This window comes from Neopelma chrysocephalum, unplaced genomic scaffold (assembly GCF_003984885.1).
Source record: "Neopelma chrysocephalum unplaced genomic scaffold, ASM398488v2 Primary Assembly neopelma1_98, whole genome shotgun sequence".
Classification (NCBI taxonomy): Eukaryota; Metazoa; Chordata; class Aves; order Passeriformes; family Pipridae; genus Neopelma; species Neopelma chrysocephalum.
Window position 1 is genome coordinate 3,671,954 of NW_020897761.1, and position 14,408 is coordinate 3,686,361.

Below are 14,408 nucleotides of genomic sequence, written 5' to 3' on the forward strand. Positions count from 1 at the left end.
GCAGGACTGTTGGCTCATTTAGTCACATCTGCGATGTGGGGTGGGGTGGTCCCTGCAAGGCTTGAGTTAGTAATAGTCTGTCAAAATTTGGGGTAAAAGGCGGGCTAGGGAGGTGTCCACAAGACAGATTTCTGTGCTAGGATGGGGTCCATGCTGGGAGAAAAAGATTGAGAATCCTTCCCATGGAGCCTGGGTGAGCAGTGCTGACTGAATGGGAGGCAAAGGAACGGAAATGGTGCCGCTCCGGAGCACAGCGATCCAACTGTGTGAGATCAGTGTGGGTGCTATTAAAATGCCATCTTCCTCTCCCTTCCCCTTTCCTTCCTCCCTCCCTCCCCCTCTGCTGTCAGCCTGGCCGAGGAAAAGTCAAATAACGTAGGACTGTGTTCCTTGGCATCACAACTGCAATTTGCCTTTAGGGGCTTCAAACTTGAGAATGGGAGGTTTTAAATCTTGCTGATTCGTGCTATTCCAGCAAGCACATGTGTGAGGAGAAAGAACAATGCCAGTTCGAAAGAGAAATCACAAGTGAGAAATCATTGCTGCTAAATCAGGTGTTGCAGAAGCTAGTGGAAAAATCAGACACTAAGAAAAGTAGGAAATTACTTTGTTTTGAGCTGGGAAGGTTAATGAGGATGAAGTAGAAAGTGTTCTCTGTGTATTCCACCCCTAAGGATTTGAGCAAAGTTAGAGGGATTTATTTACTGATTATCCAGACTATACAACTGGCAATAAGATTAAGTGAGGAATTTTGGAACATGCTGACATTTCTTATTTGCATCATTTACTATGGAGATCATTTGTCGGTCCTGCACTGAGTTTGTGGTGAACCAGGGCTTAGTCTGGCCCAGCAGAGACAGATCTGGTACTTCTCATGGCTCGAGGGATGTGGGGGTGAAAACAGTTTAATGTCCTCTTTTGCATCTCAGAGAGGAAACATCAAGTTTGTCTAGGTGCTTATCAGAGGAGAATTTCAGAATATTTTCCTAGACACCATTAATTACGGAAAAGAGTGGAGTTAGAGGAGACACGTTGCATTAGATCAAGTAAAAATAAAAGACAAGGCTGTAATTTATAGAGTCCGTGCCCTGGATGCTGTACAGAGCTCCCCCAGTGCAAGGCCCCTCCGAGCCCGTCCCTCCTGGCGTGCACAGGGATCTGCACGCTGCCCTCCTCCTCCTCCTCTGGTCACAGTTATTGCAACCAGGCTGGTGGGTGCTGAGAAGTTACCACCTCAGCTGGAGGAAGTGAAGGGGGACCATGGAATAGGCGTTCGGTACAGGATCTAGGAAAAACAGAATTGTGAGTTTTATTCGTTATTCTGGGTGCCTACTTTTAAAATGATCACATTTGATGAGAAACATGCAATTCTTATGTCATGCACACAGACACATTAAGTCATAAACTATACTTACTTAAACTATACTAACATGTAATCTTGGGAAATGTATTTCACCCAATCACTGTCCATGCACTGAGCACTAAGTTGTCCCATTTTTATCTCGTAAAATAAGACAATTCCTTGTTCCTAAAGGAATCCTTAAGCTGAGTCTTGTGCACTGTTTCTGGAATAAGGAAAATTTTTTAGCTACCCTCTCTTGCATAGTTGCTGCCAAGTAAAAATCTTCAGTAGTGATCAGTATGACCTGCATTCCTTCTGAGAATGGTTTTGGTAAGGAGGTAAATAACAGAGATAAGAGGCAAGGTGTTATTTTAGTCTTTGTGGTGACTCTAAATATTTCTCTGATCAGCATCATGGATGACTAATTTTCTTGCTTTCTGTTTTCAGCTTCTTTGTATCTTTTTTTCATTCTTAGGGGACTGCATACCACAGCCAGTAGTTTTAATCCTGTAATCCTCAGATGTCCGGCTGATGCCTCCACCCATTGATTACCTCCCTTCACAGCAAATGATCCTATTCCCCTCACAGTTAATGTCCACTGCTGGAACAGGCTGCTGTCTCTGGAAATGTGTTTAATGCACTTGGTAACAAATACACAATAAATGTCAGCCTGAGCATCACTGGGGCTAATCATTGCACTTTGAGTCTTCATCATCATGACTTGAATTCCAGGGTAACTCACTACTGTTTGTGACCTCCCAATATCCACTGACCTCCTTCTACACTGAAATAATAGCAAATATTGTGCCAATAGTATCTCACATCCTAGATTTTTTTTTCTAATGTGCTTTTATAAATATGGGGCACTTCATGTGTTGTTATGACAAGGAAATTCTTTGAAAAGTTTGCAAATTCCAAAGTAGTATTTGTTTTATAAACAAAGGTGCTGTTTTCCTTATGCCAGCCTCTTTCTGCTTTTGCTTGTCCAGCAGTCTGTTCTGAAAGGCATGAAGCAGCTGTTGGCCCCAAATCAAAACTTGCAGCACAGGGAGGGTTATGTAAAAGTCCTTTGTGTGAGAGATGAACATGGCAGCAAATGGTGAAACTGGAATGCAGATTCTTTCAGGGGAGAGGGCTATTCACAGTAAGGTTTTATTTTTTTACTTGATTTTTGCATAGAATAAAAAATACAGGACATTGTAATTTTTTTTTTCTTCATTTTCAGAAATCCCTTTTCCTGTTGCAGTGTTATGGGCTCATAATTTCACGCTGCCTTGCACCCAGTGTCACCCACTGGATGGACGGACTGTAAGAGGCTGCCTAGTTCTTTCCCTCAAGGCAGGATCTCTGTACCTAGGCCATTTCTGAGGGATGTTGGTTTAATCTTTGGGGGAGATTTGCAACTTTTCTAGTCTATCCATTTCTGTGCTTCACTGTTCTTACCGTATAACACTTCTCAAATATTTATTTGGCATCTTTTTGTATCTGCAAAGACACTCATCTCTACCCTTCCACAAGTGATTTCTTTTGAACTCATCAGTCCTAATTATCTTAACTTTTCTTTCAGGTAAAATTTTACAGAGCCCTGAACATAATTTTCAATGGTTTCCTCTGAACGCTCTCAAAACGTGCCATAAATTTCTGGTTGTGTGATAACCAGTACTGGATGCACAATTCTTGTACTGATTTCATAATAGGAAGACATTGTTGACTAATATTCTGTTTACATTGCACAGTGGATACAGTTCCTTTTCTGCTGAACTGCTCCTTAAGTGGCTGTATGTTTGTAACTGATTTATTCCTGCCCAAGTCAAATATTTTCTGTTCATAATGAATTCATCTAGATCTTTAAGCTGTTTCTCTAGGTCCTGTCATGTAACTTGTTCCCATTCTCTTCCAGTTTCTTCTCATCTGTGAGTGTAATAAGCACAGGCTATAACCCACCATCCTGAGCTTTAAGGCTTTAATGAGCACGTTATAAAACACAGCCCATATGAAAGTCCCCTTTCATAGAGTTTTCCAGCTTGACAGCTTTTCTATGGAAATGAGTATCCAACCAGTAACTGCAGGGAGAGCACACTTCCATTAATGAAAACGTCACATGAGATTGCATCAAAAAGCTTTACTGAGGTCTGAAATATGTGATATCTCATGTTAATACCTTACCCATAAGATCTGAATCCCTGCTCTAAAATGAGATTGGATTGATTTGACATGATTAGTTGTCAACCTTGTTAAAAACTGTAAGATGAAAGTAACTCCAGATTGTTAGAGTTCTGGTAATACATCATTCCTTTCAGTCTCATAGTTTCAAATCAGCTTCTTGATTGAAGAAGGCAGGAAGAGAGCCTGACATAGATTCTCAGTGTTTGGGATGGCTAAAGCCATGTAAGTACTTGGGGAGCAGTATGGGGATTCAGCAGGAGGATTTAGCTAATGGTCTGTACTATGCAATGTCTGTAACCACAGAGAAGAATCTGAGTAGATGATTGTTTAAGCTAATCCAGAGAGTTAAATACTTGGGAATCAAATTGAGCCTAGGGTGTATCATTCTTCTCAGGGGTTATGAAGTGAGAGAGATCGTGTGTGTGAGGGAAAGCTGGATCATAACCTCTGCTTAGAGGAGTTCAAGGCTGCTAATGAGAGCCTAACAGCTGAAAGGGGCAGCCTGTGGGTGGCTCAGTAAAGGGAACAGCAATACAAAGTCAGAAGATGCTGAAAGCATGGAAGAGAGTAGCAAAGTCACCCTCTGTGAGGGAAAAGGACAACTTCCAAGCTACCCGGGAAGTGTTCTTTCTCTGCTGCTTGCTTTGTTGTAAATACACAAAAGTAATGTATTGTCATTTACTTGTGGTTCCTTCCAATAAGAAAACCTTGCTGTGTGAAGCCATCATGTGGTTTCAGCAGTCCTCTGGCAAAAGGCACGCTATGTACAGCTGAGAGGATCTTAGCTCAATTATATATACAGCAGCATCAAACTGCAGTGGAGAGAGAGTCAATGTAAAGATTTAGAAAAAAGCAGGGGGATTTAAGACAACTGCAGTGTGCTGAGTGTTCATGCATTAAAGAAAGTATTTCTTGGACAGGAATAGATGAAATAGATTCTATATTTGGCAGCTGTGAATTAAAGCATAAATAAAATTTGGAGGGAATAATAGATTTTCAGGTGGTGGTTGTTGTTATGAACTTGCATCTGTAAAGGAAAGATCTGAAAGCAGCTCTTAAATGAGCAATTTCTTACTGAAGCCATGGACGTATTCCTTAGTGTACAGAGAATTGCTTTGCTGCTGCTCTGGCTTTTACCCTGGAGTCACTCACCTTCCAGTCTGCTTCCTCTTGGTCATTCCTAGTAGAATGCCTTTTTGATTACAGAAAATTGCTTGATACACTTCTCTAATGAAAACGCTTGACAAATGCTCCTTCTTGGAACTGACATCAGGAATGTTATACAAGACATTCTTAAATATGCTGGCAGCTGCCCTGAATATAATGAAATCATGGAAATTAGAAGTATTGCACTCTCTGTGTGGCCAGCTCAGGACTGTTTTCACTATGTTACCCAGTTTTGCTGTGAATTTTAAAAGGAATCACTTTTCATTATGTTTTCTTGGGACGTTCTTCAACACGCTTATAATTTCTACAGTCAGGAAAATTATCCTGATATTCTAAGATGCTACTCCTTTGTTTTGAAATGCACACAATTCCTCCTGCCCACATCCCTTTGCACCGCACTAAATCATTCCTGTTGCAGCAGAGAGTTTACAGTCTTTGGAAGATGGAAAACTTTTCCAGTAGGAATGCATGTGTAGGGTGAAATCCTATTTCCACTGCAGCCAGCAGTAAAATTCCCACAAACTTAAGTGGTTTGGATTTCACATGCAGTTTTTAGTCTGCTCTTGTATGACACGTTAGTTAATCCTTAACACGTTCTTAGTGCGGAAGGTGTGTAAATGCAGGAAAGCAGCAGAGTAGCAGTGGTGTGTACTTTGGGTTTCAGTCCTTTCCATGCCGGGAGCACAGAGCAGATCTGAAAGACAGGTGAGACCCACAGCAGTGTGCAAGGAATGGATATTATTTTCAGTCTTCTGAAGTGCAGAGAGCAGAAGGGAAGGACCTTCTCTCTGTGGGTGTGTGTACATAAATAGAAGCACCATCCTGGCTCCCGGGTTACCTTCCCTTGGTCTGTGGTGTTTTCACCTGTTGCTTCTCTGTAGCTTTGGTGTGTTTTCATTGGATGTTCTGAACTTGGGTTTTCCAAGATGAATTAATTTTATTCACCTGTTTTTTAGTGCTCCAGCTTCTTCTGTAGTTTCTTTGTTGGAGGCTTACAAAGGTCCCTAAAGTAATTGCAGTTGTGTTCGTTTGAAGTAATAATATTCCATTCCTGTCAACAATTAATAGCAGTGTTAAGCAAGAGTCAACTGACTGAAAACTTAGCCCAGATTCATATGCTGTCACTTAACACTTGCTGTTGGAACTAGCAAGTTCTGGCTCGAGGATGAGGAGCACTGAAAGGACTGGGGCTGCCCTGGCTGTTGGGAAAGGAGGCACAGAAACCAGTTTCCACCTTCTTCATTCTCTCTTCCTACTCAGCTTGACTGTTCTGTTCAGCTGCAGGCAAAAGATGTGAGAGATTGCTGACAGGTTCTAGTGTGGGTTTATCCCTTGCACCAGAGTCACAGGAGCCTTTCCAGAATGCAGAGGGACAGGGTCTTGGGCTGAGGGGTGGCTTGCACTGAACCTGGAGTCACTGTGGTGCTCGGTGAGAAAACAGCTGTTGTGAAAGAATGGCCTGGAGATGGAATAGGGTGTCTCTATCACTTGCAATGCCCAGCTTTACTAAGCAACCTCATTTATGGATGCTGCCATTGGCACAGCGCAGAGGCAGCTGACCAAAGAAAGCTTGTAGGTGTACTGTAGGGCACAGAAATCTGTTGGAAGCAGATTTCCATCTGCTTGACACGATGCAAACAAGATGGTTTCTGGCATGAAAAGCCTTCAGTTGAGACATCAAATCATTAGGAATACTATGGCCAGAAACTTTCATAATAAATTACTATAAACTTGTGGGAGATTGATCTTTTTTGATTTCAGAGAAAATAAATCAACAGTATGAAGTCAGTTCTGTTACAGTTTCAAACAAGAGGCTATTACCCTTTGCCTTAAAGATCAGAGACAAATTACTATTTTTACTTTACATTCTCTTGATGAGGATAATGATAAACATCTGTCACTTTGCTGCTTAGCCAGCTACAAATCTTACTGCAATCTGTAATTTAAACAGTGAAAAAAAAACAAAAGAAAAAATACATGAACAAACTGCACTTTATATAGTGAAGAAGAAAGAGAATAGAAGTCAAATTCAGGGGAACTGGGAAGGGGCCATTTTTGGTTTGCTTGGCTAAAATCTGCAGATATATGACAGATGTATGATTTTCCATTTATTTGATATGTCACAAGGAAACTTAATATTAGTTTCTCTTCAGACATAGAGACTGAGGAAGATAATCTGCACTTTGTGACTTTTTGGCATATGCAGTTTATTAACAAAATTATTAAGTTTTATTAGGTATGTGTCTCCTGGTGTTACAGCATAGAAAACCCTATTTTCATCAAGAGTTCTTTCAGTGTCCTCCACAGTCCCAAGACTTTTAGGAAGCATTGCTAATTATTTTTAAAGATTAGCTTTCTTTCAGTAGTTCACCTGTACTTTTGAAACTTCTTTTGCCATCACTTGGTTTTGTTTCTAAATGGTACAAAACTATAACTTAACAAATCACAAACATGCCATTTCATTTAGACTGGACTGACCAAGATGTAGTTTAAAAGGAGTAGATGCGAAGTGCTAAATGAGCAGAAACTGGCCCTGCATTAGGAGATGAAACTAGAAATCCCTTTTTGGCCTAGTAAGAAGGCATTTCATGCAAGGAGAAGCCTCTTTGGTGATGTTTGCATATCTAGCTCTAGTGGCCTTTCACTGATGGGTGAGATACTCATTTCAACTGCTCCAGGAATCTCTAAAGCACCAGAGATATGCAGATTTTAGCTAAACACTCCACTGTAAATGGAGCTGTGCTAGTAGGGCTCTGGCTGATACATAACTAGTTGTCCTTATTGGGTTCTTCAGTTTTGCAAGTACTTTCTCTTTCTTCATGTTCGAGGCCGGGTTGGATGGGGCACTGAGCAACCTGGTCTAGTGGAAGGGGGTGCCTGCAGGAATCTGCCCATGGCAGGAACGAGATGAGCTTTAAGATCCCTTCCAACCCAAACCATTCTGGGATTCTATGATTTTTATGCTTCCAGGTACTCACAGAACAGATTTAGATTTTATAGTTCAAGGTACCAAGGCTCTGGCGGTCGTTTTCAGGGAGAAGTATTATATGTCAGATTTTGGGGAGCATTGTTCTTTGTGCTTTCTGGGTAGAAATTCCCTTCTTTTGGCATCTTTGAACCTCAGAAAGCAGTTTGCTTTTCACCAAAAGGCTACTATTCTTTTTGTAGGTTTTCTTATATTTATACAGGCCAGACTGGAGCAAAGTACAGGCCTTTTAGCTTCTAGCTAAAGTTCCTGGTATTTTCTTTAATTAGCTCAGCTGTTTACATACAAAGAAGTGTTTTTCTGTCCAATGAAAAAGAGACCTCTAATATATAATCCAGCAAATGTTATGCTGAGCCTTGAGCACTGGAACCACTGATGCTTTTGCTGTTATCCTTCATAAATCCTTTGTTTATATAGGTGCCATTCTCACCCAGCAGGTTTGAGGCTGAACTATGGAATTTGTCACAAACAAGTCAGCCTTAAGTAACACGGGTGGATTTTACCCATAGGAGGGTAACATTCAAAATTCAGACTTAGGGTGCTGCTTTCTTGCATGGGTCAAGCTGACTGAATCTGAATGGTAAAAGATTTGTTAGTAAGTATTGCAGTAAGTGATCTGAGGTGATAATTTTTTGGTGTGTCATTTACCACCACAAGTCTTTGTCTGAACACTTTCTTTACTATTTGTTTGGAAATATATAATGTACTTTGTGCAAAAGGTCTCATATGGCATTAACTTTAAAGGTCCTAATTTCATGATGCTGAACATTAAAGTCCAGTACTTTATATTTTAACCTCTGGGTAGTCTTTGTATGAGTTACATTGCTGGATTACTACAGTTTAAGTTCAGGGGTTTTTTTTCCCCAGTATATTCCCAGTTTACTGCAATCTGAAAGACTTGACTTTTCTTTTTATTTTTCTTTTGTGTAGGCTGAAAATGAGGAGAATGGCCAAGCAGACAATTTTTCAATGGACCCCCAGCTGGAGAGACAGGTGGAGACAATTCGAAACCTTGTGGACTCCTACATGTCTATTATTAACAAATGTATCCGAGATTTGATACCGAAAACAATCATGCATCTTATGATCAATAACGTAAGTAGCAGCCAGGGTTCTAAATTATTTCAACATGTCTGTCAAATCTCTTACTCTAAAGCACACCTCTTGCATGCAGCAGCAGCAACAGCGCGTACTAAAGAGAACACACTCCCATAAATGTCACACTCTTAGACAAAATATTCCAATTGTCCATAGTACTAGGACGTTCTGCAGCCTTCTCAAAGGCTGGCACACTGCCTTTAGTGCTTACCCCAAAATGCTAAAGACTGAATTAATGTACATATCAGTCAGAATGTAAGTTATTATTTAAAGGTACATCAAACTAGGTTTGGGGTTGGCTTGTTTGTTGTTTTGGGGCGGGGGGGTTTTGCTATAAGAAGAAAAGGGAGAACTCATAGGAAAACTGGGAGCTCCATCTAGGCCGTCTGTGAGAGCAGCAAAGCAGAGTTGTGCTTCCTTGATTTTCAATCTACAGCCTTTTGTCATGGGTTCATAAAGTAGTTCTTATTTTATTTGAGTTTCTCTATATTTTCAGGTTACCATTTTAAAGGAATAAATCTGGAAACCTTGGACAGTGTTGTTTAGATAAGCAGATGTGGTTGGTTGATTTATTGTGTGTGTCTTTCTTAGATTTGAAGATTCTTTGCTTAAAGAAATGGCTTTGAGATACTGTTGTTATTCCACTGCAGTAGGATCTCAGCCTTTGCTGCCTGGCAGAGTTCTGAATGGACCTTGTTGAAAACTAAGCTTAATATTAGTGCCAGTGCTGCCATATAAATTACTAATGGGGAGCACAGCTCCTGCTAGTTATGAGTAGCACCGTTTCCGTGAGGTCATCAAACCAATCAGTCTTTAGGAATACAATATGCTGTGAGGCAAATCTGGTTAGAAGGTAGCATTTACTTTTGACTCAGAGCCACCTCTAGCCTTCATCTGATGGATTTCATTAGCCCTGTGGACTTTGTGTTGCATTTAAGAGTTAGGTGGTTGGACAGAAAATTTCAGTGGGATTTTCTGGTACATATAATACAAGTAGAATTTTTGCATGAGGGCAAGAGATATTTCATTAACTTCTTTAGGTTTAGAGGAGTCAGGCTGCAAGTCTAGCCATGGGTGAGTTTTTACAAAAAACATGGGAATAATGGAACTGCCTTATTTTCCCAGAAATCAGCCACACTCTTGACTTTTTAAGGTGAGTGTGTTCTCACTGCTCTTTCCAGATCACCCCTAGCAACCTGCTGCTTTGACTTTAGCCCATCTCCAGTGCCTTTTGAAAGGACTGGGCTTTAGCTCTCATTTTATCAACAGCAGAGCTCGGTGAGCAGTTCCTTTTGAAAGCTTACATTAAATTTTCTGCCACTCACCTCCTCATATGGAATCGTTTAAGGGTCTCTGAAGTGTGTGTGTTACTCAGAAGTAGATTACTGTAAGATTTTATACTTTCAATCTCATCAGCTGTTAGTGACATTGATAGAGCCTGCCATGCTGGCTGGCCATGGCACGCAGAAAAAACATGCTTAAAATATCAGCTACCTTTCAGTTGGCCTCATTTGGGCTTCCTTGTGAGCTCAGGCCTATCCCTCCATCCTACAGTTTAAATTTGTGGCAAAGAATCAAAGCATTTTAAAGGACTGTGAAGAGTGGGGCTAGAAGCACTAATGAACTTGTTTCTGTACAGCATAGGCAATAAAATACTATATTAAAAATAGCTAAAATGTCAATTTAAAAAAATCAGAGCTATTAAAAAGAGAAAGAAATGGTTGAATTAAGACTGCTGAGCCATGCCAAAAGGTTGTGCAGAGACCTGGAAAGCTGTGGAGCTGTGATGGAAGGTGGGTCCTTTTAAGTTGTGTGTGTGTTCCTTGGTGTCTTCAAAAGTCCAATACATCCACAAGGAGTTAAGTGAAAACACCCTCCTTCCCCCCTCATGAGCATACTCTGTATTTTCTGCTGCCCCATCATGTTGCCTCCAAAACTCTGGAAACAAATCGATCCCAAGGAGTTTGTTTCCATGACAATTGTAACCTCCCAAGTTTTCCTAGAACTTCCTTTCCACCTTGTGGGCCTGTAAACAAGCACTTAAAATTCAAGGAAAGTATCAGATTCAAACTCAGTGTACAGAAAATAATCAGATGTTGTCCCTGAGCATATTTTGAGGCCTAAACCTAGACTATTGTATTCCAAATGCATTGCTTATTGTTCCCTTAGGGTGGATGTTGATTACCTTAAAAGAAAATACTTTTACCACACAGAACTGCATTGAGTTACCATTAGTAATTCAAACATGCCCAAACAAAACACACATTTCCAGTTTATATTTCATGGTGCCCAGGTATCCTTGGTATTCTCTCTGAGGGGTGGTCTCAGAGTAGTCAGTGTATGCTCCATGAGCAGTGCTGGTAGTGATCTCAGCTGAGTAGAAAAACTCCAAAGTACTCGTTACTACCAAACTGAAGGGTAAGGAATGGGTTATGTTTGCATTTGAGGCAGTGATGTGTGTTGTAGTCTTCTCACTGATGAAGTTACAAGCCTACCTTACCCCACTTCAGGGTGATAGGGCAAGTTTTGGGGCACTGGCCTTTTGGATGCTTCCTGTGGTTCAACTTTGACTGCAGGTCTGTGAAGGAAAACGTTTTAAACCATTCCTGTGAGTCTGTTTTCCAGAAAGGATCAAAGGTGTAAGCATCACTTCCCCTTCCATTTCCAAGCTGGAGAAAGTGGCTACTGTGGAAGATCTTCCTCTGTCTAGTACAGCACATCCAATTGCAGAGGGCAGGAGGCTGATCCAAGAACCATCCTTAACACAGCAGTCTTCCCCTTCCAGAGGGGTTCAGGCAGTTACTTGAGTCCCCTGCTAGTAACAGACAGGGACCTCTCATGATAATTGTCACAGGCTGATTTTTTTCAAACAGATATTTGTGGTTTAACAATGCTTTTACAATCAGCTCTGGCCTTAATCTAATTTTAGGACTTCTTCTTCTTTTTTTGAAGTGATGCCATTAAAATGCTCATTTCATCGAGCAGAATGTGATGCTGTTTAACTATGATATCTGTTTTTAATGTGGAGTTTTTGGCAATCATGAGGAAAGTAGTGTACTCTGGCTCTTGATCAGTACCATCTACTGGAAAACAGCATGAAACTCATGGAAAATTTTTGCAGGCTTTGCTAATAATTTGTGCATCTCCTGTCATACGTGAATGGGGAATGACAGCCAAGCTTAGGCAATATGGTTTTGTTTCCCTGTGAGGTCTGTCCTGGCCGCCTTCTCATTGCTGGGTGACCAGAAAGGGTCCCCTGCCTGAACAGCCTGACTGCTCTCACTGACCTCTCCTGAACACAAACAGTGCCTTAGTCTTGCTGTCAGGATTTAAATCAGCGTTGCTAAACTAGCACAAACGGAGCTCAGGTTTATGTAATCAGAATCCTGGGAATGTATTATTGTCAGTATCTCCAGCTCAAAAAAGTTTTATAGAGCAAAGCACCAGATGAGAAATAGATCAGAACAGCAACCAAAGTCTTAAATGCAAGGATTTAGTAGGTCAGCAGTTGGTCTATTTACCACAGTCTTATTTAATCAGAGTACCTCTAGCTTTTTATGTCTCTTAATGTGGCCCAGGTTTCCATAACCAGGGCAGGCATAGCAGGAAATCAGTATAGTAAATTAGATTACTTGGAGACTTCTCCCTTCAGTTGGAGTGTGTGTGGATGAGATATTCAGAATCTGACAGAGTTGTTGGAAATGAAAGACAGTGTCTACAGTAGGGTAAATTGTTGCTAAGAAAATAAGTGACACAGATGTTATAAAGCCTGAAAATTCTAATTCCATGGGGAATCTATATCTGATGGTACTGTCATTTACCTCTCAGTCAGCCATTTAGAATTGGACCAAAATGCCAGCTGACTCCTGGGAGCTGTTGGGAAGCCTGTTTGAAATGAAATGTAAACATAGGTGTCACCTTAAAGATGTAGAACAGTGTTAACTCCAACCATGTCTAGTGTTTCATAGACAGACCCAAAAAAAGGCCCCAGTGCACTGTGGAGCAACTGCACAAAACCATCTTATAGTCAGATGTGAACTGCTGTCTCAGAAAGTGGCTCTGTAATTGCCATAAGCCCATCTGTGGGCAGGCAGCTGCTAAAAGGTCCAGTCCATCCTTTTCCAGCTGCAGGGCCCAGCTGCATGTGCCAGCCTTTCCTTGGGACACAGCTAGACTTCAGGCTGCTGCACCATCAGCTCAGTCCGAGCTCTGCATCTTGTCCCTGATGTCACCTAACAAAAACTGCATGACCAGTAGACTTGGTGAAAACTAGTAGGAGAAACCGGTTACATTGAAGTATGCCTGTCTCCACTGTATTTGTTCAGTGTTGTATTTCCCGCAGAGATTTCTTTTGTTTATTTCTTTGGTGGTTTGGGGTTTTTTTGTTTGTTTTTTCTGATGAAATAGGTAAAAGAATTTATCAACGCAGAGCTCCTGGCTCACTTGTATTCTTCTGAGGACCAAAACACTCTGATGGAGGAGTCGGCTGAGCAGGCGCAGCGCCGCGATGAGACGCTCCGCATGTACCAGGCACTGAAGGAAGCCCTGGCAATCATTGGGGATATCAGCACTAGCACTGTCTCAACCCCTGCTCCCCCTCCTGTGGATGACTCGTGGCTTCAGCAGGCCCGCAGGTGAGGAGCCTCCAATCTGTATTGCCATGAAATTCGGGACAGGCAGACGGAGTCAGCATCAGTAGCTCCCTCCCTGCCTGTCTTTTTGGGAAGATGTTCTTCCAGGTCTTTAATGACATCTGTGAGGGAAATCAAAACATTTTCCCACATATACATCTTCTGTGGATATGTATGTGACACCAGACAGGAATATCTGCCTTGTAGAAGACCATCCAGTGGATTTGTAGCTTGTCTGATACTTCAAATAGCAGCTGCTTCTGTCACCCCAGTTGTACATCCACAAGGCTTCTTTCTTGCAAGCTGTTACAATAATTCAGCATCTCAGGCTCTATGTCCTAGAAAACCCACTTAACAACACATTCTTAAAACTTGAATAATAAAATCTATTACATTTACCTCTTTACTTGTATTTTGTCAATGGGAAGAGTGTGGGACTTAATTATATGTGATCCTCTGACACTGACAGCAAAGGAAAATGCCAAGAAAAAACAGTTGCCATAGGTATAAAAAAGGTTTTAACTTCTGTTTAAAGTGAAATAAAATACAACAAACAAACCCCCGCCTTAATGAACTTTTAAAATCTGTTATTTCACTAGATCACCTCCTCCAAGTCCCTCAACTCCAAGGAGACCGACATTAAACAATCCCCCAACCAGACCTTTATCTGGCCGAGGACCAGCTCCTGCAATCCCATCTCCAGGCCCTCAGTCAGGGGCTCCCCCGGTCCCGTTCCGCCCAGGACCACTGCCTCCGTTCCCAAGTGCTGGAGAAGCCCATGGAGGACCTCCCCAGGTACCCTCCCGGCCCACCCGGGCTCCTCCCAGTGTCCCAAGGTAAGATGTGTGATCTTCCTGGTGGTGGCATGGTTCTCTCCCTCTGGCATAACAGACAGACCCTGCACTGTGTTGGAAAGCTGAGTGCCATTGTTGAGGGAATTTTGTAGCAAAGCAAAACTGGGCATTCCCTACAGAGAGTCAAAGCTGTTTTGAGGAACCAATTTTTAGCACAAATAAGA

The 14,408-nt window shown here is 41.6% G+C and overlaps 1 protein-coding gene across 10 annotated transcripts in view; it reads left to right on the forward strand.

Annotated features, from left to right (window-relative positions):
• Positions 1-14,408, forward strand: part of DNM3 (dynamin 3) — a 171,814-nt gene that overhangs the window by 138,443 nt on the left and 18,963 nt on the right. For all 10 annotated transcript variants that reach the window (XR_003536097.1, XM_027694616.1, XM_027694614.1 and 7 more), the window contains 3 exons: positions 8,592-8,756; positions 13,167-13,393; positions 13,990-14,226. Coding sequence is in view for 9 of the 10 variants with exons in the window: in XM_027694616.1 (XP_027550417.1) it covers positions 8,592-8,756; positions 13,167-13,393; positions 13,990-14,226 (629 nt within the window). In the remaining variant the exon portion in view is untranslated. The remainder of the gene's footprint in view (positions 1-8,591; positions 8,757-13,166; positions 13,394-13,989; positions 14,227-14,408) is intronic.